General features: G+C 32.9%; 1 protein-coding gene across 1 annotated transcript; it reads left to right on the plus strand.

Annotated features, from left to right (window-relative positions):
- Positions 1–1,419: 1,419 nt before the first annotated feature.
- Positions 1,420–24,416, plus strand: LOC125067639 (organic cation transporter protein-like). Its single transcript, XM_047676339.1, has 6 exons — positions 1,420–1,787; positions 17,729–17,936; positions 21,164–21,419; positions 21,488–22,138; positions 23,048–23,229; positions 23,331–24,416. The coding sequence occupies exons 1-6, from the start codon at positions 1,633–1,635 to the stop codon at positions 23,493–23,495; spliced, it is 1,617 nt and encodes a 538-aa protein (XP_047532295.1). The 5' UTR covers positions 1,420–1,632; the 3' UTR covers positions 23,496–24,416.
- The last annotated feature ends 3,011 nt before the right edge of the window (positions 24,417–27,427 follow it).

The raw sequence follows: 27,427 nt of genomic DNA on the forward strand, positions 1-27,427 counted from the left end.
CGCAATCTGAACTAAAATCAGCGGGACAATGCCGTCCCGAGAATCCCGAGATAATCCACTTGGCAGCTTCGTACAATGGCCCGTCGACGGACGATAGCGGACCCACCTGGTTTTATTAAGGCTCTACGATAGTTTGGCGAATAATCTTTTAAAATAAACAGTATTTCAAAATGTTTAGGAATTGATTTAAATTTATTTTCCTTTGGGGATAACCGATTCATTACGGCATTATTATCAACTATGATTGTATTTACATCAACGTAGTCTTAGTAGTAGTGTTGTTGTGCTCCGTGTGTTTGAAGATAATTTTATATGCACTAAGAGCATAACATCTTAGCTGCCAAGTTTGATGGCGCATTGGGGATGGAAGGGATGGTTATTATTTCTTACAGATGGATGGTGATGACCACTTACCATCAAGTTGCCCAAACGCCTGTCCGCCTATCTGTATTATAAAAAAAAAAACAACTTTTTTTGGCTGTACTGCCCCTGTTATTTTTTTATAGCAAAGCCAACAAAAACGTTGGTGCTATTTATTTTAAATTAGGCACCTTTTTAATATCTGGCGGCAAATATCGACATTGAAATTTTCGACTAATACATGTTCGGATTATGACAGAACATTAAATCAAAGTTATTGTTTATGTATATATCACATCATTTTTTCATTAACTCATTCAATTTAAGTTTTTTTTTTCAACAATATCCTTAGATTGTAAAATGTCTGCTAATTAAAAACACTACTATGTCATGTGAGTACTACGCAGGTAGTAATAGATAAAGTGGGGACTACTTGACAAAAACTGCCCTGATAGTCATTATACATCTTAGGCAACTAAATTGAAAAATTACCGACAAACTATCTGTTCCGCAGAAGAACCGAATTAAATACAATTTGTTTCATTACCAGAATTCTACCATTTTTAAATAATTATGACTTTTTTTTAATGACATATAATAAACAGCTTTCTTTATTCCATAAGCAATGTTGTTAAAAAATTGAAAAATATAATAATTTTGTTAGAATTTGCTCTAATCATAAAACTAATTACAATAAAGTTTTGTTTTCGTAGAAAACGTTTAGTATTTATTATTAATGACGCATTATATTCATATTAACGAAAATGAAACGATAATAAAAATATTGATAATATCAATTATTTTTGTTGAATAATTAAAAAAATGTTATAGTTGTCACTCAATAATTACTACGCCCTATAATATTAACACAATGATTAATATACATTATTAAAAATCAGCTTATAGTAGAACTGTCATTATATGTTTATCTCGCTTACTCTCGTTGAATTTAACAAGCTACTATAATAGTCGTTTCTCTTTCGTACGACATCGTATGATTTTAACGGAACTTTCTTGACTATTTTTGTAACGAAGAACGCATACACGTTTCAACAACAGCTGAGGGATCTCGTTTGAATTAAAAACGAGTTTTTTCTTCCCGCAAAATTAAAATATTACGCTCATAAATGAAAGAGTTCCTTATGAACAGTGTTGCGCATGCGTGAGTAACGTCAATGTTGAAAAACACGCGTGACGAGTGTAGTGATAATTTTCGATAAATATATTATAAAAATGTTGTTATAAATTGAATGTGACCTTGAAAATACAAAAATGGGCAAGGATTTTGGTTTGGACGCTATTTTGGCGGAGCTCAAACCGTTTGGAAAATATAACATAGTGAATTATGCTTTGCTATTATTCCCTATATATTTGGCGGGAATGTATGGTTCGGTATTTGTGTTTGAAGCTCCGGATATAAATTACAGGTAAGACTTTATCAGATCTGATTTCATCCAATAATAATTTAAATTTAAAGGTAGAGTTGTACTCTTTGAAAGTAATAAATCATAAATAATAAAATTTTATTTATTTACAAAAAGATAAATTGAGTCGTTTATTAAATTATCATAATTATATAGATATAAAATACAGTAATACATATTATACAAGAAATAATTAACATAAAAAGCTTGATTTTAAGGTTATAAATTTGTTTGCAATGCGCAAGCGTGAACTTTCTCTGCAGCTTTTCTAGATAAGCTGTTATCAAATAAAAATGAACGATTAGGAATGATTTATAAAACAATCTAATGACATAATCATCTGTTATCATTCAAAGTGACTGATATTACGATTGACATATACATATATATGTATATGTTCTGATTTTAATTAACTATGATATAATTATTAATATTTGCGTAATATTATTATTATTTGTCTAAATAAATTACAGCTTCTAGTACTCAATGAATGAATATGTATATTACCAAAAGTTTATACGTTATTAAAAATATATTGATGAATTATTGTATACTTATACGTAGTATTTAGTAGTAGGTATTTTTGTTTCCGTTATATATGAAACGTTACTAATAAAGCGACTAAAGAAACATATTATTCGTATCATCACAGACGTATTGTCGATGTCATTGATGTATATTATCTTTAATTTGTATTTGACCAGATAAAATAACGATTTCGCTTATACGTTTTTTTTTTGTATGTGGCAACATTAGAAGTCGTAGATTCTAGACACGTCTGTATTGACTCGAAACGGTTGGGTCATTCAAAATGGTTATTCAAAATTAATAGTAAGTAATACTAATTAATTCAAAGTATTATTTGAAAAGTTAATTACAATCTTTATTCATTTAAGAGTAACACAACCTTATTCATTTCGAAAAACCACCACGAGTTCGGAAACACATATCGTCTTATTAAATAGTATAATTTAGTTTGCAATAAACATTTCATATTTAAAAAAATCGTTAAAACGTTTTTTTTGGATTAATAGTAACGAAAAAAAAACATACAATTCTTATAATTCTAATTCTACAAATAAAGCAAATCTCACCACGCCCCGATTCTGATTATGCATGAACTCCGAATTATATGACAGTGTTGTAGCGGATGACAACTGACGCTGAGGCGAATGCAAATATATGTAAATAGTTGCATCGGTTGGTGCAAATGTGAGACGTGCCTAATACCCTTAAGAATTGTACACACAGTATACAAAACTCATCTGCGTGAAACCAAACATAAAATCATTCCAAGTAAAACTTCTTCAACGAGATGAGATTACTTTTGAAAAATCTATATGTACACTTTATTCAATTACACTTTTATGTATCGTCTTTTAATATGATTATATTGAATATATATGTAGTTACTACTGGTTCATAATAGGCAAGAAACTCAATAGTTACTCTTTTTCTACCATATTAAATAAAACTACCTTTATTTATTTAAAGGTAGAAATCGATTACAACATATTTGTGTAAAGTATGAAAGAACGCTTCTGAACTTAAAAAATAATAACATAAATACTGGTTGAATAATAAATAATAAATAAATAATAAATAAATAAATATTGGACAACATCACATACATTACTCTGATCCCAATGTAAGTAGCTAAAGCACTTGTGTTATGGAAATCAGAAGTAACGACGGTACCACAAACACCCAGACCCAAGACAACATAGAAAACTAATGAATTTTTTCTACATCGACTCGGCCGGGAATCGAACCCGGGACCTCGGAGCGTACCCATGAAAACCGGTGTACACACTACTCGACCACGGAGCTCGTCAGAATATTGAATACGTGTTAATACTGAATTTGATGATGATGTTGCCCTCCTGACCAATATCAGCCACGCCAATACACAAAGGAGTCTGTATGTAGGTACGTAAACACAACTGCACTCTGATATAATCAAACGGGATTGAATTGACACGATTAGAAAAAGATCAATCCAAGAGTGTAAGCCCGGAGTAATTACTGGACAGAGAAACTCAAAAGCTTCTTATAAGCTGCCTTATTTGGTTCAAGTAATGAATTCAATAATAAATCAACAATGATATAAAAATAGTATTTTGACCTAAGTGAAATTTATAATTAATTTTAATTTAATATACAAATTGCACAGTAGATAACCCAGTACGTATGAGTTCTACTTTTATATTAAAAATATTTATAATTTAACTAACGCTTAATTAATATTAAATATGCAAAAAAACATCTTTAAAGATATGTAGAAAATAGTTGACAAAAGTAAAAGGAGGTTAATTCCTAAAGAGTAGTCACCTGTAATCACTTTAAAATTGTTCTTCGTTCATTTTTTTTAATAAATTGGAGGTTACAAGCAAAAATATTGTAACGAATTAATGGTCAATTTTACTCAGTACATTTGACAGAATCGAAGAACAGTTATGATGAAGTAACGTTTCTAACTGAAAATTATTTTATTCGTATAAAATAATATACGTCAAAAATTACGGCGAGAGACAACCTAATTCCTTTTTTTGGAGATTTTTTTTATATTACGTTTACGCTCTTCGCATATAACGAGAATCTAAAAATGTATATTGTACATTTCATTATTATCAATGAAATGAGCACAAATTAAGCAAATTTTAATAATAATCAAGAATACCATTTAAATTGAATTCATGTACTGTCTTAACCATCATCATAAATATATTAAATTTGTCTTTGACAGCGTTGCCTACCATGTGAAACATTCAAATTATACCCCACACATAATTGAACAGTCGCGTTGTATGTATGGAACCTTAAAATGTACGTGACTCGATCCTTTGCGTGCAAGATCAACTGAGCACTTCATATGAGAAATTGCCTGCACTTGATGTTACAAAGGAGCTTTGATTGTTGCAATGGCTGGAATATTATTCAACCGTTGGAAAACTAATCTGGAAAATGCTACGTATTCGTCTTAAATATCCTACCATTTGAAGAGTAATGTCTCAAAGTAGAGGTTTATTGGTACCACGATGGGATTCTGGGGTGGGCATTGATGTAAGCTGTTTTACGGTTGCTTCCGAACTGCCACATTCCCAAGGGCCCCCCTCCTTAGAGGAGGTGACTTTCGGTCTTTTTTGTCAGGGCTTCAGAATTTCCCTCTACTTACCGCCCTAAATGTCTGCAAGGCGAACTGGTAAGCTTTTTAAGCGAATTGTCACTTCTCGTCAGTGTGGGCCCCGACCTATGCCCCGACATACATAGACTGCTGGCTAATCCCGGAGAAACGAGGGAGTAAGTTCACCGTCTCTGTGCTAGTGTCGTGGGATCGTTGGCCATCTACGAGGTGCCCGTTTGATCATACAAACTGTCGGGCTTCCGACGCTTCAGCATTAAGATCCAAAGTTGGCCAAATTTGGCTATCCGCATAATGCGAGAATATTGCATGAGAGTCGGCAACAGTCCTAGTGCGCTTCCCGACTTTAAATATTCTGTCGGATATGGACTCAAAAGTCTATCAGCAGACCCCATACATCGTTAGAACGGCAAAAGCGCGTCCCTCCGAGGAATACTGGAGAACTGTAGCGACATGAGTAACGAGGCTATCCTAACAACGAAACAACTAACGAAAATCACGACTCACCTTACGAAGTTAATGACCGACCATCGGTTGATTTGGTTTTAAAATCGACCTGTTTCAAATGGACGACAGGTCCGGTCTTACATCTGTCAGACTTGTGGTATGGATCAGGACACCGTCCAGTCATGAGGTGACCTCGCGGTTCCTATATTCAGACGGCTTTGAAGAGGACGACAGCCAAGATGGCCTCATGCGGCCGTATACACAAGCAAGGCGTGCGGGTTTATCTTCGCCCCCTCCTCGAGCACAGCACAGCACGGAAGGGCCATGGATGCGTTATATCGAGACGATCCCGTAGCTTCTCCGATGCGTAACGGAGACACCCATCTCAGTGGCTTTAGAGGGTATGATTCCCATATAACCCAGTTCCCCCCTCATAGGCCGGGGTACCTTACGGAAGGTTTCCACTGCACCAGCAGGTGCTTGATAAGAATTTGTCACGTTTATCCAGCAATCCGCCTTGAATCAGCGAGGCTATGTAAGTTCTAAATATTCTCCTCAAAAGAGATAGGAGGCCATTGCCCACCCATTGAAGTCCCACACTTCAACAGGCTGTTACTTTACTTTTTTACTATCATATCTGATAAACGTCGTAACGAATAATTATGTAGTGATTTATAATAAGTATTACTTAAAGGGTTATTAATTAAATTAATAATAAGTTTGTTTTGTCTAGGCTTTTAGATACAAACGATCAACTGCGTGGAATCCAGTCTTATATAAAGTAGCTAAAACATCGTTTGATGTTTCACATATGGCAAGCTCTTTCACGTGTCCTTTAAACTAAGTGCCTCGATCATTTGCTGCCAAGGGTCACAGAACATAACACGCTACAAAAATAGCATCTAGTTCAGAGATATTAAATTTAAAAGCAAGTGTTAAAGCGAGTTTCATTCATTTCGAATCAAAACTGAAATTCAATATTTGATATATAACTATTTTCTAAGCGATAAAACGTTTGACTGAAATATCGGATGCAATTAATTTCATATCTACAGTGAACTAACAGATATTAAATTTTTTCCAGACTTAGTGAAGTTGCATGCGCTTTTTTATTTACTTTTTTACATAATTAACACGTTTATTATAGATATAACTTTTCAAAACTTATATTATTAATAAAACTAAAATAGATAATATAAATATTTCTTTTTAATCAATGCAATGTATGAATTATTAACAATAATCCACTTTTCCGTAATGGTCACTTTTAAATCCACTCATTAAGAAAGTAAATTATTAAGTATAAGTTTTATGTAGTGGAGAATTTTTTTTTTAAATTACCACAGACTTGATAACCAAACAAGTATTTATTTGAAAGAAAAAATCATCTGACGATCTTATAATATTCACAATAATAGTATATGTAAGCACACATATAAGAGTAGAGAACGGTGGCGGAGAGGCACTTAGCGGCATAAGAGTCATGCATTTTGCCATCACGGTATACGAGTCGTTCTTATCCCCAAGGCGTACCAAGATATGTTCTCATCAAATATCGATCACTAACAGATGCCATTTTCACCGAAACGCTTGTTCTGTGCACTAGATGTCGTTTAAGGAGGAACTCAAACACCACTTAAGACATCGCAAGACACTGTATAAACATTTTAGCAACGTATTCTACGTCTGATGAAAACACAAAGACGTTATGGATGAGCTGTACTTTATATAATATGAAAAATTCCAAACTTGTCACACATTTCTTAAAATATATCATTTTTACTTTGTTATATTATAAAAACGTGAGTGTCAAGATCCCTGTGAATGAAATAAGAAGACGTGAATTCAAATCTAGTTATGCGACTTACTAGAAAGCTATAGTAGACAGAGCCGAGATGGCCCAGTGGTTGTAACCTGCATGTGTCTAATTTCAACGAAATTCTGCCACATGTGTATCCACCAACCATTGGAGCAGCGTGGTGGAATATGCACCAAACCTTTTCCTGAGAGGGTGAGAAGACCATAGCCCACGAATAGAAAATTTACAGACCGTTACTGTGTATGCGACTTAGGTTTTTATGAACTTTATTACTATTAAGGCCTTAACTATATACAAATAAGAATTATAAATTGATTCTGTACAAATTATGACCACGTGTTATACCAAGAATGCTAGCACCATTTCCACGTTGAATCGGAATTCTGACACCGCCGAATTCCTCTGGGAAAAAATGAACCAGCACTTCTGTTACCAGCGGCAGCAATAAGGCGACGAAATAATAATATTTGTGTGCTGGAATAGAAGCGTATAACTTAAACGTACAAACTCGCATAAAAAGCAGCGAAATTTCAGATCAAAAACTATTACAATCCACGTGACGTCCGAGCGGTTCAGAATATTTTATTATATTATAACGGATGAATATGAATGTATATATACAAATACTATTAAGAGGTAACATTTCTTTATTTGTACGTAGGTAATAATTTCTGGAAATTATTTCCAGATTCAAGGACCCAAGTATAAAAAAATGTCTCTGTTAGAAATGTACATTATTCCTGAGTGTTATTTATACTAATATTATAAGTGCGAAAGTAACTCTGTCTGTCTGTTGCTCTTTCACGGCCACACCACTGAAACGAATTTGATGAAATTGAGTACCAGGCAAGCTTGAATCTCAAGGAAAGACATAATTTTTTTAACAAGTAGAGTATAAATTATATTTATACAATATCAATTTATATAACAAATTCCATTCACGCAAAGCCGATTATCGCAAGTTTTAAATAAAATTACATGAAAAGTAAATAATAACTCATTCGAACTCTTTAATTTTAAATCTTTGCGTTGTAATGTTCACGGCTACGTTGATACTCGTAGCAAACGTAACATTTAATTCCTCGTAATTCCTCCTGATTAATGTTTTAACAAGAAATCCTCCAATTAAAAGGGATCAGTCTGTAAACGCACATGCAAGAAAGGGATTTACAATTTAATTTGGTAATATTTTTCGACGAATATATGCGGAAATTCGGCTACAGATACCACGAGTGTAGTCAGGCGGACAAGTATATATATTAATAAGTGTATAGTTACTTTTATCTATAGACACTAACACTATTACAAATATTAACTTTTTTTGGCGTATTGACGGTACAGTACCGTCAATACGCCGGAAATCCTCATATGGTTGACGCAACTAAAATTTTATGCATCTTGTGCCTCGGTAGATTCAGTAACGAGTGGGTAGTACCCATACAAACGATCTTGCAATGTCTTAGAAATAACTTAGAAATAACTCTAACTTGGTAGGTGAGAAAAACCGAGGTTTTGTCTGTAAATGGAAGGTTTTTGTAATCTTTTCTAAATCGTAACCATTTATTCCAATTGTATGTTCTTGTTGTTTGTATAAGTAACTATGTTTTTTTTATCGTGCTCTGGAAATTCTAGGTATACACAATACACGTGATCATCGCATAGCTCTGGAATGTTGTATATCTTACCTGTTAGCTGTAACGATCTGTTTTGTGTGCATATTAAATAAATAGTTAGAATCTTAAGAGCTTCTAAAACAGAAATTATAGACTTTATTAATATGTTAAAAGGTTTATTTTTTAATTAGTACGAAGCACTTAGACATACGATTAAGAGTTTTGTTTATTATTTGATTATATACCTATTGGGTTTACCTTTTTTTAAGAGGGACTCTAAATCTTGTTATAATGTAAGTTTTTGATGTTGTAAGGGCTATTTTAGAATGTAAATTCCTCCTCCATTAGTTTCAACACTTCTCCGTTTAGCTGCTATACTCCAGGTATTTCCAGCTGCATCTGATGCTATGTCACCGCTCCATTATTCGATAGGCCTTCCTTGTCATCTTTCCTTGTATATCATATTTATGACAGTTTCGAATAATTTACCATTGATATTTGGTACAATGTAATTTATGTAATAGTATTATTATTTTTTATTTTGCCACCTTCCTTGATTCGTTTCTTATGAACTGTGATGGTCCAGTGGTTTGAAGACGAGAATCTTAACCGATGATTCTGAGTTGAAACTCGAGGCAAGCACTATTGAATTTATGTGCTTAATTTGTGTTTATAATTAACATCGTGAGGAAACCTGCACGGATGGTGACGGATAAGAATCTGCTAAGTTGCATCTGCTATATCGGGTTGATCGGTCAGCTCGCAGATTAATTATAATTAAAGCTACAATCCGAATTCCCTAAAAAATTTAAATCCTTATGTAATAATTATCTGATAGATTTAAAAGTAAATATATACACATAAATATACAACACAATAAATAAATAAACGAAAATAAATTATATTATAATTAAATAAAAATAATAATTAGTACGTACGGAATTTATAAGTACCTACAATTATTTTTTTAATTATGTAGGTATATAATATTCTAAGCAATGTTTAATTTCGTTTCTCCCGTAATATCGTCTAGAGACTTAAACAGAGCCGCGTTAAACCTGAATCTGTCTACATGTCTAATAGAAGGCGCTCAGAGAACTTTAATCCACGCGTTCTAATGATTTACCTTCGTCAGATTGATAAATTGCTTCAAGAAAACCAGTTGTCTTCGAACGGTGAATTTTATACTATTACTAGATACGCACCGACTTCGCATGGGTATAAAAGGGTCTACATAAAACGTAATCAACGTAATACATATGTCTTTACAGTTCTACACGACGCGCACCACTACAGACCCCCGTCCATTAGTATTTTTTTCCGAAATTTGCAACAATTAAGACAATTTACACAATTTTCGTGATGAATTATACCTTTCTCATTAATCACGGACCATTGATGAAACCTTATGAAAATTCATTCGGTAGTTTTTGAGTTTATCGCGTTCAAAGAGCCAGATAGAGACACGACTGGGGGTGCCTTGTTTTATGTAGAGATAGCAACTTACTAATACTAACTGACATAGTAGAAACAGATCACAATCGAAAATTGTGAGTTCAAGTTTAAACTAAAATTTAGAGGAAATTCAATGTTTTATATAAAAATAAAACATTGAATTTATTAATTACATTCATTCACAATTTTTTACGACTTTCAATAAAAGCTGATTCAATCTATGTAGCAGTGGTTTTCATATAATTATGATCAAAATGCTTTTAACTATTCCTACCAGTCAATTATAATTGACATTTATTTAAAAAAAATATTTATTTTTAAAATAAATGTCAATTATAATTCGTAGGCAAACGATCTATTCGCTACTATTGTGCTGATATTTGCAATTTGTACCGCAAGTAGAACATCTGTGTTTATTCAAATGTATTTTAAGATCAATAAAGTTACTTGGACGTATTACAATTTTTTAAGGGCGATATACTTGTTTTTTTTTTTTTATTTAGTTAATGCAAAAATGGAGTTTCTATTATAAAATATATATATATTATATGATATTTATATTTAAACTCATCTTGCTCCCACCTTTAAAATAAAAAGTAAGTAGCTTTTTTTCATTACAAATCTCGCTCTAGTTTCGTTAAGCGTCGTTGCTTATTTAAGAAGCATGAGTTTTTCACACGTGCCTTCTTTGAAGTCAGACGTTCTTGGAAAATAAAAATAGTTAAAATATGACCACAGTATTTCGAATGTTTAATTTAAATTTAAAAAAGATGTGTATCCCGCTGAGATTTTTTCGCCGGGTCTTCTCAATGTATAATCACTTCCATATTGAATAAAGATTTTTGACTTTGACTTTGTCGAAATTATTATAGTAAATTAGATTTGCATATGTGAAATTACTTGGTGGTAGACTTTTGTTCAGGGAAAGAAAGAGTAGAAAACTCCCCTTCATAATTTATTCTACCGCTACAGAAAAGGAAAATAATGTCTGAGTTTTCTATATCAATGGCGGCGCATCTGTGATATAAAAAATGTGAGATAAAAAAAAAAATATTTCTTACATTGCTGATTTATATGATGCGATGTTAACTTAACATTATGTACTCCAATTGCTAAGCAACCTCCCTATATGATAAAAAAAGTAAGAAAGTCAGTCTTAATTTAAACGAATAACGGTCAACATTATACTATTTATGGAAATTTATGGGATTCACTGGATGTCAAATTTGTTTCTTAAATAATACTTTTTTTTACTTTTGAAAGGTCAATCTTCTTAAGATACCGCCGTCTTTAATGGATATTGAAATTTCATCGGGTTGCAAAAAAAAATCTAATTAAATTTCTTTACTCCCAAACTTTGACATTTGATCGGGGATTTTGTTTTAATTATCGCTATTTTGATTTGTTCCCTTAGTCATTTTCTTTTTCACTAATTGAGTACATTGTCTCTTCCTCTCAGTGTGAAACTACAAAATTAAATTCTCAAATTTCGTTATATTTTTTCGTCAAGCAGTAGAGTTGCTTTATTATTATCTTCGTGTCTTTAATCATTGCCCATTTGACAATACAATCCTCTTTCCTTAGATCTAAGAACTAATAAGATCTAAGACTACCTAAGAACTATTTTTATGAGATTGGATTATACCCACTAACGAACTAGATTGTATGGCTGACAGCGATTTTATTTATCAATCGTGACATCATCGGCTTGAAAGTCCACCACTGATATAGGTCTTTCATATTTGGCTTCACCTCGATGGTCCTGTATTAAATGAATCCGACGGATTCCCGTTATTTAATTTAAGTCATCAGTTCGTCTGGATAGGTATATCTATGATTCATTTTCTCAAAAATAGAAATTAGAAAGCCTTATCTATGACTGTATTGTACTAATATGTGATGTGAGAAATGTATTTAACTGTATATAATGACGAGGGTGACATATTCACTTAGTGAAAAAACCCTCTATAATAAATAAAGATTAAAAAAAAAAAAAAAAGATTCATTTTATTTCGGTTCACCGCCGTCATTGTCTATCAAATAATACTTGAAATTATTAAACACAAGAGAAACGCTTAATAGACTTTGATATATTCTGTAACTGGTATTTGATTTTTATAGTAAAAAATACTTTAGAAGAATGATTAACTTGTCTCTTTCATCTTCTCATCGACTTCAATAGCTTAATGGAACGAGATAAGTTTTTCTGAACCAAACTGATAATCAAATTAAATTTTGGCAATGCCACACCTACGCCTAATTCCTTCCTTTCCTTCTTAACATCATCCAGTAAAATGGGGATTATAATATAATTTCATATATAATCCACTTAATAAAGCCAAACAAGGAACTAAGTGAATTTATCTCCGCTTTAAAATTAATGCAATTACTCAGAAAGCAAGTAACCGCGTTTGACGTCGAATAGATTACAGATAACATCACTTACAACTGTTCTAATGTCTACAATCAATCATGGAGCCTCGACTGATATTAATTGTATCAGCTCTCTAACTATAGTTTATCAAAATTAATACACATGGAAAATTAATAATAGCATCACGGAGAGTCTCTTTATAAAAGCACTTCGATATTTTTCTCTCTGAATTTGAAAATTCTGCGAATTATTTTAACGAATGATAGATTTTTTCCGAATTAAGGTTTAGAGCTCAACTCGTTTTAATAATTTAGCCGGTTTAGTGTAGTAAAGAATTATTACGAGGGCGCAAATCTTCGTCACGATTTAGTATCGACTGTGCCTTTTATATTTTGAAATATCCTTTTTCATACCATTGTTTATAAGCTTACCAAAGTTATAAGACAAAAATGTGTTTCCACTAAAAAAGGATTTTATTGATCTGTAGGAGTTCAATGTGAGTTAGGAGTTTTAATGTCGATAAATTCTCAGTAGCAGTCAGTGGAAATTAGCAACATCGATAGTGTTTTCCGTGCCTCGGAAAACACATTAAGCCGGTTTTTTTCCTATTTCCGGTCGAATCGTATCGCCGTCCCATCGGATTTGACAGCGAGGAAATAGATAATGCACTTGTGTTCTTTACATTTCGAGTTACTTCATATAATATTCACTTGCAACGTACTAAAGGAGATTAAAAATCAAGACTCTTAATCACTCGCCCTGGATGGCGCACAATTAGACCGGAGATCCTTTGTTCAACTATAATTGCTACTCTCATCTGACTAGACCAACGGAACCTTTTAAATCTTTGTCGGCTTTACTGAAACAAATGCTTGAAATTAATTTCCATAGTAAGATATCAAAGTGAAAGGAATTAAAATTAAAAATAATAACTTCGTTTATTTCAACTAAAAATAAGAATTAGTATAATATTTCCAATCCAATTATTAGGTTCAACATCAAATTATTTTTAATTTATTAATATTTATCTTTATTGTAATATAATATTATATTAATTTATAAATATAGTTGCCAGTTTTTTTAGGATATCAATCAATTTTATTAATCTTCAAGAAGATTATCAATATTTTTAATTAAGCTTCCGATCCTATCGTGTTAAAAATACCAATCAGTTCCGTTTCACGATGAAAAATAAATGTTTAAAAAATCTAAATCAATCTATGAATTTATATCACATTTATCAATCAAGACCAGAAGCATATAAAATTTAGTATAAATTGAGATCCATATAACATCAATCGGACTGTTGATAGCAGCCAGTGTTTATTCATTGTGAACCATCGGATTTATACTATAGAAAAGGAAATTTGTTACAGCAATACTAAGATTTAACTTAACACTAGTGGTAAAGAAAAAAATTTTTCCTTTCAATGATTAATTTTATTTTGTACTATTTTTTTATATATAATTTTTTTGTCAATTGTTCTGACAATATTATTATTGGTTTATAGTGCCGGAAATCCCCAATCGTTTTCACACTTCAAGTGGGCAATAAGTCTGTCTATTGGTTACAATAAACGCTATAATTGTATGTCAGCCATGCTGCGACACTCTTATTGTGTTCTTGTTGTGTCAAGCTGCAGCTACTAAGAGACAATTATCCTCCATTAATAACACCATATATTTTTTTATCATATCTGCTAATGATTTATATTGTTAATTATGTCTTTGACGCGTCAATAGCGCAAATGTTTACGGGCCACCTAGCAATGTAAAAAGTCGCAGAATCGATCCTGACCTCTTGGGCTATTGTTACACTTAACACAAGTGATAAGCTTAAAAGGAGGTGTAAATAGGAATATTAGTAATTCCGTAATTAATTCGGGGCATTGCTACTAATCTATAAAAAAAAAGATGATATAATTTTCGGAATAGGAACAAAAAAGCGAAATTCGTCTACATTTCTGAATGTTGTCTGCTTGTATCACATATAATAAATGAAGATTATGATCAATCTGGTAAATTATACCAGAGATACAGAACCCCCGAGGACACTCATCCATTTAGATTTTCATATTAGTTCATAGAGGGAAATACACCGCTAAGTAGTGAATGATAAAAACCGATTTGTTCATATGTATGATCATACAACTAGTCTAATACCACAATTATAATAGCGTTGTTATTTATGTTCACTATATAAAAAATAGTTGATTATTATGCTAAAGGTATCATTTTCAAGGAGATTTCTGCAACCCAGTTTCATTACATGTGTCAGATGATCGTGTAGAACAAAATAATACTAGTGGCGTCTTGCCAAACAATAGTATTTGTAACATAACCACTGAATTTAAAACTCTCACATTGAATTTTATGTATAATGAAAATCAAAATAAAATATTCACATACTTAAAAGGAATGTAACCGATTATCATTATTAGATTATCTGTAATCGTTCACCTAGTCGTACTGTAGTGAGGGTTACTTTAACAGCTTTCGGAGAACAGTTCCGATTAAATGAATCAAGAGCCGATATGGCACGTGCATCTTAACCGATGATTGCCTTTCGAATTTGACGAAAAAAAAAGCCCCGCTGAGTTTCTTTCGCCGGTTCTTCTCGGGTCAGGGTGTTCCTTTTTCCGAACCGGTGGTAGTGTTTAATTTGACCATCAATAAGAAAGTGTAATGCTTCTATATTGAATAAAGGAATTTTAGTTTGAAGGTTCAAACGTAGGCAAGCATCAAGTAGTTTGTGCTTATGAATCTCATGCTTGGCAAAGGAATGTAGGAAGTAAAAGGATCAGCGTATGTTCTTGAATAAAATTTAAAATAATTCCTTAATTAATATACGACTTATAAAACTATTCTGTAAAAATGAACCAATGGAAACATCGTAGAATATGATCCTAAAATGTCATAAAGTGATATTGCGACATTGATTTTAATGAGTACAACGATTCATTTTTTTTTTATGTTATAATAAAGGTATTTTTTCTATAGGTAAGCATAGGGTTCACCTGATGGTATGTGGTCACCACCGATCATAGATACTGTAAGAAATATTGACCATTTCTTCATCACTAATGTGACTCCAACTTTGGGAACTAAGATCTTATGTATCTTAGGCTTGAAGATCACCGGTTCACACACCCTACAAAGCCAGAACACAAGAGTAATAAGTATTGCTTTTTGTACAATATCCGGTGATTGGGTGCTACGTAAAAGGATACACGTATCTAAATACCCTATCACTGGAAGTCAGTTTGAACATTTTACGAGCGAGATACGAAATGAGTTCTCACAAGAAACCACTACAGGTCGAACCCAACGAGTTATACATTTGTAAAAAATCATATATTCCGCATAAACGTCGTATACCATAAAAATTTCATCTCGACCCGTAATCCTAATCGGTAGGTCTTTTCCCTGTATAGAATTACGATCGGTCCAGAGATATGTGACGATAGATTTGCATGCAATCCTACTGGACTCGAATTTATTGCAAAGTGGATATACATCTTCAAACGTGATTGCGTTATTGCGACATGTCCCGAAAGTTTTGAGGATATGTGGTACATCTTTTATTTTATTTTTTGTTACGATTCGCTTTGATTAGCTTCATCTCTAATTATTTAGTTGGGCTTTGTGCAAATTGATAGTTGAGTGAGTGAAATACAACTACAAGAAAGATTACACCTTAGTTCTCAAAGTTGATGGCTCATTATTGTTTAATTGGTGTTAATATCTATAGGCAGTTTTCTTATCAGCTCCTATCATTAGGCAACCTATTCGCTAGTCCACCTGTCTATATGTCATGAGAATATTATATATTGATTTTGTAAAAATCGCTTTAAATGGAATGTTTGCAGTCGAAGAGAAGAACTCTTAGACCGCAAACATTTCAAAGCACACACAAATTCTAACGAAGTTGTGAAAATTTTAAGTTAATATGATTGTTATTTACTATGAAAAATCTCGTATTAATAAGTGACAATAAAAATTAAAAAAAATTGTTCGCTATGTCGTGAGTATTCTCCAATTAGAACCGACCAACCGCCCGCCGCTCCCCGCACATTCCCCTTTGACTTCAGCCGGCATTACTTTAGGTTAATAATTTTGGAATGAATGAATCGGAACGGCAACGTTTGACCTATTTTGGCCCTAAGTTATTAGCCCGCTAGTATTTATGTAACAATTTCGTTATAGGATGTTGTAAATTAATGAAATAAAACAAATTTCCTGTGGTTAAGTTAATAAATCTATTTGAATGTTTTTTTGTTTGGTCTTAGAACGCTATATTAGGGGTATCATTTAAAGCGGTGACGTCACAGGCATATTGTACATGTATTCTCAATCCAAATTCTCACGTATTAACGCTTAATTGATATTGACAGTGCAATACAAAGCTTTAAGCGAAATAACCAATCAAACTATCGGATTTATGAACTTAAAATAATTGGACTAAAGACAGCATGATATGCCTAAATTGTTTGAAATGCTATTTTCGGATATCGGGTGAAATGTAAACGGCCTGAAAATGTCACACTTTTGATCTAATTGTGGCAGAATATGATGAAATTGTACAGGAAAAGTTTTTACATCGATTTGATTCCACAATCTTCCAACAAATAAGCAGTTTGGCTTTATATATTATACACTAAAAAAATGTCTAACTAGTTATCGCGATTTCGTACGGATAAAATTCATGCTTTTATTGTTTAACTGCTAAAACAATTTTAAGGTCTCAATTTCTTTGTAACATCTATTCTCTCATTTACTCATCATTGAGAACCATTAAAAATAAAACATTTAATCAAATAATAAGATACAGTAAAGGCGAAATGGTACGAAGCACTTATTTTAACTTTAACACTAAACGACAATTCTTCGTTGAGATTTGTGACGTATGAATATTCAATTAGAGCATTTTTTTTTTATAGGTATTATGATTTATATTTACTAACGTATTGGAAAGAAGAGGACCACTTCCCACTACTGGATATCACATTTGTTAATCTACTTCTCTACTTCTAAGTTACAACTACCAGCTACTTCATCAAATAATCAAATTCACTTTTTAAATTATAATTTTAGGTGCAACATCCCACAGTGTGAAGGCCTCAATGATAGTGACTGGTTAGAATACGCAATACCACAAGAAAAGAATGGACTTTCGAAATGTGAGATGTATCAAGTGGCAACAAACAGTAGTAATACTTGCAAGATGGATGACTTCAACAGATCTGTTGTCGTGAAGTGCCATGAATATGTTTACAGCGAAGAATATTCAGTGGTCAAAGACGTGAGTAATATACAATCTATATAAATTGAAGAAGAGGAAGGTGTAAACAAATCTTAGTTTTTCATTATCCACTGAATTTGCTTAGCTATGATATACTCGTATTATGCAATACAAATAGTTCATATCTTTATATCTTTATTTATAACACAACGCTATTTCACTTAAGTAAATATTTATATCTACTTTAATTTTACTGCCAAAGCTACGATAATAACTTCGCCTACATTCAAAACGCCATTTGCTAGCGAATACATAAAGAGTATCATAGATTATTCAGGACCACGACCAGTTATATCGCTTCATCTCGCTGTTGTTTATTTATTTTTACTTATCTTGTAGTTTAAATAAGCTATTATATGTTTAAATATAAAACAATAAAAATTTGTTTCTATACCACGACTTATTTTAGACTCTCGGGCACTCCAGACAATAATTAAAAACATTTTATAAAATTATCAACCTGACTAAACTTAGTCAATTCAATCCCAAAAGTACACAAGTTAAGTTAAGTCCACGTTAACTGTCACAGAATCAGAATATCAGAATACTAGGCGTCGATGTTTCGAACGTAATTGAACTTCGCGGTCAATTGGAAGGTAAAGCCAAATTGGCGTCAAAAAAGCTAAGTGTGCTCAGCAAGGCGACACGTAGGAGCGTACTTCACGTCGGCTCATTACCTAAAATTATACAAGTATTCGTCCCAACATGGAGTTCAGTAATTCTGGAGATCAGTTCTGCTCTCATCTTTGGGCATGAGCTCCCCAGTACCAGCTTATTCCATTTGATCGCTTTCAACACAGGGCGGCTCGAATTGTTGATGAAAGAGCCTTTACGACCTTCAGAATCTTCTTCAGAATTTTTCAAGGGAATATTCCAAGAATTGTTTAGAATAAACCAGATCAATTTCATGTTCGGACATCGCGTTCAAATTTTAAATTGTATCTACACAAATTCGATGTTGGGAAATCCATAACAGAGCAATTCTTAAGGCACTTTCTGCGTCTCACAATCTCTTAGTGTAACTAGCATTCGCTGACGGTTTTTCTGAGCCAATACAACACAGGAAACCTTCAAGAAAAGAACCTACACCTCTAAAGTCATATATTGACTTGAATCTCTCACTTGAACACACACAGGCAACAACTTTCTGATCAAATATAAATGTTTGTCTTATTTTTAATATTACTTTCTTGCCTGAACCAATATTGATGCTATATATGGATGGGTCCAATATATTCTCTCACGTATGTAACTAAGTCGCTGCTGACGAGGTACAATAGGAGTATGGCTTTATAGTTCGTACCTTCCGCTGTATAATAAAAAAATAGCTTCTACAGTCTTATACTTCAACATTGCCGCGGCCGGGTGACTAACGAGTGTACATCTTACTAATTCAACATGTGAATAAGTTAACACATAATAGGGCATCGCCTCGTCGGAGCCATCTTGCCGGTTGGTCTCTCCCTGCGAGCAATGGTATCGGCAATGCTCTGTAGGGAATAGGCATGGAGGGCCATAGCCTCTATGTGAGCTCGTCATGGTCCAGAAGGAGACAGTGGAGCGGAAAATGGGAAAGGACCGATCCCGCTGGTCGAAGACGACCAAGACGTCGTTTACGGACCCTCACAGCCCAGACGTCCAGGGCTTAAAAGATAAGATTTAACCCTAGGAGGCGCGAGGTATGGGCCTCACGTTTCTTTCATTTCAGACGGTCTTATGACCTCCATAGGGTCGTCGGGATAGTATCGTTCTGCTAAACGCACTAGCGAAAGGTTTGTGGGGCGAGATTTCTTTTACCTCCAAAAGAGAGCTCCGCCGAGCCTTAAGCGAAGCACCGCACGGGTGCTACGGTGATCGCTACGAATTTGTTATTTCGAGACGCTTCCGCGGCCTCTCCGTTCCGTAGTGGGTAGGAATCCCACATAAGCCAGTTTCCCAACCATAGGGGCTTAAGGATTCCACTGCGTGAAAAAAAAAGAACAGCGATGCGCCGTGCCTTTAAAAACCATGTGCATGTGAAAAGGCACTTTCGATTGAGCCTACTACATATAAAATAACTATTAAATAAAGATAACTAAACAATACGTTTCTTTATTATTGACAATTTATTTAATTACACAAAGATAGGTGCATTGACAGTATTCAAGTAAGTATTGATAACATTATCGGTCAGTTCATTTGAGGTAATACGCTTTGAAGATTAGATACGGACTCTATTTTATGTAATTTAAACACGTCAAATTATAACACTAATCACCTGAAACATATCACTTAAGTCAAATAATACTTCTTTAATTGACAATTTATTCAGAAGTCTATGACGCTATCGTCAGGCGATATATGGGCATTCGTGTCTTATTCTATATCATATTTTGTCCCATTTGCTTTTAAGTCCTTGGACCTTAGATTAGCACTGCGAAAGGCTTCATTAAAAGTATAATACCTAGCCTTCACTGGTGAAAGGAGGGCTGGTTCGTTTTTAGCCCAGAGGATCGCGGGAAGTGCTGCTAGCATTCTTGCCACCATTCCACGCGGTCATGATTTATACAGTAACTATTTTTGATTCATATTAGTATATATCTTAACTACAGGCAAAAGGGACATAACATTTTAGTTCTCAAGGTTGGTGACGCATCGGCGGTGTTAGGTTAATATTTCTTATAGCGGCCTATTTGTCTATTTCGTCCGCCCACATATATCATAAAAAAATACTTAATGTCAATAATTCTTATATAAATAAAGATTTATCTAGTATTATATTAAAAGAAACACTTATTTACATTAACTAATATATGGTACTATAATTGTTACCAAGTGGAGGTAGTGGGTTATCTCTTTATGCAGCTATCGTGAAACAGTTGCTCGCAGTAACAATATCACACAAACATGCAGCAAATAATAATTCAGCGTATGATACATCATACGCGTGCCGACTAAATGTTAGACACGCGTGGCGAAGGCGTGGCGATAACACTGCTCGTTATCTGACACCCAGAATTGGGTTAATTTGCTTTTATTGCGTTTAATGATTTCGCAAAAAATCTTAAATACTTTTATGACATTTATTTTCATTTATGGAAGTAATACATTCATGAATACCATAATGTATTTGACGTAATTTTTTTCCTTAGGTGTTTTTAACTTCTGAAACTAAAAACTTGTTTAATGTTTCTATTGACATCACTATACTAAGTCAACTTTCGATTGAACATAAGCTTTCTTTCCAGTTCAACCTTGGCTGTCAAAATTGGAAAAGAACCCTAATAGGGACAGTTCACAATGCCGGCCTATTTGTATCACTGCCTCTAACAGGAATCATATCAGACAAGTATGGCAGAAAACTTGCCTTGTCTATCGCTTCTCTCATGAATGGTTTATTTGGATTTCTAAGATCATTCTCAACTGGCTATGTAATGATGCTTGTATTCGAATTCCTAGAAGCTGGCTTAGGTGCTGGAGCATACAGCACTGCATTTGTAATTGGTAAGTTGAAAAATGTGCTATTTAAATTGGAAGATTCGTAAGATTTACATAATAAGTTTTTTTTTCAGCTATGGAATTAGTTGGACCGAAAGGCCGAGTATTTGGTAATACTTTAATAAACGGCGTTTACGTCATGGGCTTAATGTCTCTAGCCTCTTTCTCCTGGTGGTTACAAAGCTGGAGATTTCTCTTAAGACTTATCTATACTCCTGCAATTTTTGTCGTCTCGTATTATTGGATTCTAAATGAAAGTATTCGATGGCTGCTCAGTAAAGGACGTTATCCAGAAGCCGCCGCAATTATTCAGAAAGCAGCGAAAATTAACAAAGTAAAATTATCAGAAGAAGTTTTATCCCCATTGTATGAACTGGAGAAGTTAAATGTACCGGAAAATAAAGAAAACCGAGCGAATGACGTTAGTGTAGAAAAGGAACCCTCGAATTTTATGAAAGTGATCAAATCTAGTATAATTAGAAAAAGAGTAGCTATTTGTTCGTTTTTATGGATAACGTGTACTTTTGTGTATTATGGGCTATCTATAAACTCAGTCTCTTTAGCTGGTAATAAGTATGTGAACTTTATGCTAGTAGCTTTTGTGGAAATTCCAGCGAATATTGTGTGTTTGTTAGTGCTAGATCGATTTGGAAGAAAAAGAGTGCTAATCATTACATACGTTTTGAGTGCGTGCTTGTGTATAAGTTTATCATTTCTGCCCAAAGGTAAGTTTAATTATTTATGTAAATATTTAAGTATATAATTTGCACATGTTTTTCTAATACCGATTAAAGTATTTACTTTCTATTGTTTTGCCATAACTCAGGATATTAGTATCGACATATTTAGAGAGAGATATTCTGACGCCCTAAATCCTTTTCAAAATATACTTTCATAGATAACAAAATCGTATTATCGTCTGACAAAGATACGAATATCTCTCCCAATCTCATCCAAGCACGATTTGACGCGAACAAAAGCCGACTTGATAATCCTCAAAACAGTTTACGCTAAATTGACGACGCCTCAAGTTTGGACGCCGGAATTTTGCGGTGTTTCTGTTTATTTAGTGATCGATGTTTGCTCAACAGCCTGAATTAATGGAATATTCAAGTTAAGCCGATTTCGGCATCCGGCGCCCATTGAAATGTGTCTTTTCCGTACATTTATAGATAAAATGTAATGACTTTTCCGTCGGAAGTACTTGTTTGACAAACATTGCATGAATAAATGAATGAAGGTGGAAACGTTTTGATGTAGGTCTGATATTGCAATTTTAATGGCGATAAAATATAAGATTGCTGGAGACGGGCACGAGTTTTACTGTGTTTTGAGTGAGTTTATACGAAATAAGATTTTATATGATAGGATTTCATTCACGGCTTTTTTCGTGTTCAGTTGTGATATTGTAATAAAATTTGTCGTAACACGAAGGATCAAGTTAATAAGATATCGATTTATATAAATCTCTTACATTTTATATTTTCTGAAATATAACCTCTTTGGTGAATAAAACAATTTTAATAGTATTGTTTTTAAGTATGTTAATGTTTTTTTTTTTTTTAAATTGATTAATATTTAGTCAATGTATTATCCGAAAACAATAATACATTGTTTTTTTACTTGTGTCACAGATCAAAAATGGTTATCTCTCGTATTGTACCTCTCGGGAAAATTCTCCATCACCGTAGCCTACAGTTCTGTGTACATCTACGTGTCTGAAGTTTTCCCTACCAACGTCAGACAGTCTCTGCTGGCAGTTTGCTCATCATTAGGAAGAGTTGGATCAACTTTAGCTCCACTTACACCTTTACTCGTGAGTATTTATTGACGGCAGAACGCATGGATCTTCTAAAAAAGTCCGAGTCCTATTGGATTGGATTTTTTAAACCTTAATATGATTATTCTGATCCACAGACATTGTACTACGACAATTTGCCGGCGATTTTCTTCGGGAGTCTCGCTTTAGTCGCAAGTGTGCTCGTTTTCTCTCTCCCCGAAACGATCAACGTTCCTCTCCCAGACACCGTAGAAGAGGCTGAGAGATTATCTAAAAAGAAAAACAGGACTGGATCAATTTGATTTATTAATTCGAATAATAAAGTCTGAAAAGTACCGATAATTATTGATACTACTTCTTGAACAACATCACAGAACTGATTGTCTTACTCTGATATAAGTATAAGCTATGATTCATTGAAGACAACTAATATTTTTATATGTAACATTTTTGATGTCGTTAAGTGCCATAAATTTTCTTCGATATTAATGCAAAGCTTGATTTATTATTAATATGTAATGCTCAAAACGCTTCCGTGACTATGGATATAGAAATATTTTAGTATTAAGATTTAATAGGTATCAATAAATACCTAAACAATCAGCACATATTGCAGTTAAGCTATTGTTTATAAATACAAAATATTTGTTTTATTTAAAAAATATAATATAATAAAGATTATACAAATAGCTCTTAAACACAAACTACGTACAAACTAATTTTAAGAAGAACGAATTGTAAGGCTGACTGTCTTTTTTTCATGCTCAACTTTATTTGTAGTTTTAACAATACGTGCCATTGACGAATAGAATGACAAACACAAAAATGTCATCAAAAGATAACTCGCTATATACAAATTAATTTAAAAGATGGAATAAAAATATTAATAACGTAACTTTAATTCATAATATAAATAGAGAAACATGCAACCTTTTTTGTGTGATATCGATATATTTGTTTCCTGCGCTCGATTTAATTGGAAAGAAGCCGATACTGCTGTAGCCAAAGAAACAAGGTTCACAGAATGTAAAGAGGAAATGCTTTGAAGTTTGAAATATAACTTATTAACATTTTCCTCATAGAGATAAATTCCTCTGCCAAGTGAGAATTATAAAGTCTGTAACAAAATTATAAAACTATACTAACATATAAAAATAAATGGTGATGTTTTTTTTATTGTGAAGCTATTAATTATCTTCACACTGATATACTGTATTGTTACTGGGAGCTTTATGAAGTAATTTGGTATATTTCAGCAACTTGAAATAAAGATTTTTTTGTACTCTTTGATGTTTTGTTATTGTAACGACCATCATTTTTAACTCAATCAAACAAGAACCGATTTTAAAACGCCTGTTCATTTATTATAGCAACAGTAAATTTATCGTATTGCATACATCATATTTAGGCGCTTATAGAGTATTTTATAATCAAAAAAAATAATAGCAACAGTTATCTGTTCTTGTTATCGAATTTTGGAAAATATTTTCCCAAATATATTATTTTATAGCAATAATAAGCAATAATAGCAAATAAATAATATTTAAATGCAACAGCATTGATATACGAACTCGAAGTAGACCATAAGCTCCAACGTTCGTAAAGTTTGCCTTAAAAATAGGGAAATCATATATATATGACCAGCAGTGGGTGATATATGTTAAATATTAAAACTAAATAGACTTTTAGTGATACTTTAGAATCACCAATTATGGGGATCACATTCAATCGATCTGTATATTAGCCTCATACATTTTTAAACCTTTAGATCCCCAAATTAATTACATATTACAAATTGTTGAAAACTAAATTGTTTAAGCATGCGACAGTTTTATTACTTTAATGCTAAAAAAAATTGATAACGTCGTTTCATTCGGAAGTCATAAATATAATTGATATCGTTCTTGAAATCTACGGATACGGCTAATAGTGCTTTGATTATATTATATCGCTTAATTTTGTTATAAAAACTGGCACAAAATAATACGGTACGTTTCATAAAGTATTGTTATTTTGATATTTATATCTTTCCAATACAATGACAATAAACACTAACGTCTAGTCACAGAAAACACATAAAATTACTTTTTCGTTTAGTTTAACAACAATTAGAAAAATACCTTAAAAAATGGTGTTTTTTTTTTTCAAATCAAATTATGAAAGATAGATTTGTGTACCAAGATCTTTAAATAAAAAATATATATATATAGTTTATATCTCTGAAAATATATTTGATGTCTACATATCCACACACAGATTTTGTGTTGAACAAATACATAAAAGTGTAGCAATAAACACTAGCAAAATGTTATTATGCATATATATGTATGGAATTCAGATAAAAAAAATTGAATTCAAGATAACTATACGGGTCAAACTTATAAGGCAATATACGCTCACTTCATACATTTTGTATACTGGGTCACGGTCTTGCATGATATTACAGCGTGATCTGATACATTTAAAATTACGAGATATCCAAGTGAATCGTTACAATAGCGGTAAACATCTGCCATGGTAGGTCTTAGCAGCTTTAGCTCCATCGGCATTGACTATTGTCAATGTTGAGAATACCCGTGTAATAACACTGGAGATATTACTGCTCAAACGTGCGTGACATCTCTTTCTCTCATTTTCCCTCTGTTCCATATCATAATCTAATGAGAAATCATACCAATACGATAAAGATTTCAGTGTTCTTTCATTGTGTTATGTAGGTGGACCGACAAATAGTCTACCTGATGGTTATCAAGTAGTTACCTCTGCCCATGGGCATAGTTACCTTAAATAATATTAATTATTCATGCATATGAGTTATTTGCCAACAACTGTAGGCAGCAAGATTCCCATACACTTGTAGTTACACTGGCTGATGCACCTTTAAAACCAGAACACAACAATAATAAGTATCGTTGTTTAAAGGTGGTATATCTGATGAGTGGGTGTAACCTACCTAGACTGTCCTGCACAATGCCCTACCAAGAGAAAATGTCGGTATATGCTTCTCACTTCAACTTTTAAGGGATTTATATATTATACAGGATGCTTTCAACTTATTCCACCCTGTTCCGGTAGCGGTTGGTGATAGTGTGCTTCATATTTTTGTATGTATATACTTCCATTTTCCTATTCCACCTTACGTCATAGAAACAAATCCCTACCATTTGGATGCTATGTCATTTTCCATCTCTCGCTGCTTCGATTCTGTTCCGTCACGTATATACCTGCAAACTATGGCACCCACATCGACTAACTGTGTTTCCCCGGCATACTAATCAAAGGGACGGGGATATACCTCCTGCCATAGTATTTCCTATGATTCTGCAATTTAACCTCACAACCTCTACCCTTCCCCCTCCCCCAGAAAGAAAACCATAGAAAATGGGCGTATGAAGGAAAAGGTTATCAGTGACGACTGGAACGAAATACGAAAAATATTTAATTAATTGATAATAATTATAGTTAGTTATATTCTAATCATTTTACTAAAATTTGTCATTTGCAATTTGGTTTCCAATTTGTGATAAATTTTGATGAAAATTAACGTGTTGTAATTGTAATAATATTATGAAATAAATGTCTACAAAATCATTCAAATATATCATTCACTTCATACCGAATTTCAATAACGATTTAACATTAAGTATAACGTACATCATAAACCCACTACGATATTTGACATATATGTATTGTATCACGTGTTTTAACCACAGTAATACGTTTTACTTTGCACAAAGCCCTATCACTAGTGGATTATTTGCACAATAGTCACATGGGAAATATTAATTTCACGGTTCACAGCGCATTGACAATGCTAGTTTGACGATATATCTATAAAATGACACCCCATTAACTGTATGCTCTACATCTGGAAACTGGACGCACATGCATCACGCATTATTTGATGAATGGCTTGTAATGGTTGGGTCATCTGCGATCTGTTTTAAAAAATATGTACCAAATAATTAATTTTGTAGGGCTTGATTTCGATAAATCATCGATATTTCTTCTATTGAAGTATAATGATTTTGATTTTCAAAATTATGTAATATTCTTGTAACTAATTTTGTAACTTATAATATAGATTTATTCATTACTTTATTAACAGATTCTACGCGTATTTTTTCTCCTATATGACCTATTTAGTTTTTTTTTTTTAATAATAAATTTAAATAATATGAAACAATGTACATTAATAGAATCAACGACAATGCATATTTATAGTTACAGAAAA

The sequence above is a fragment of the Vanessa atalanta genome, chromosome 12 (genome assembly GCF_905147765.1).
Source record: "Vanessa atalanta chromosome 12, ilVanAtal1.2, whole genome shotgun sequence".
Classification (NCBI taxonomy): Eukaryota; Metazoa; Arthropoda; class Insecta; order Lepidoptera; family Nymphalidae; genus Vanessa; species Vanessa atalanta.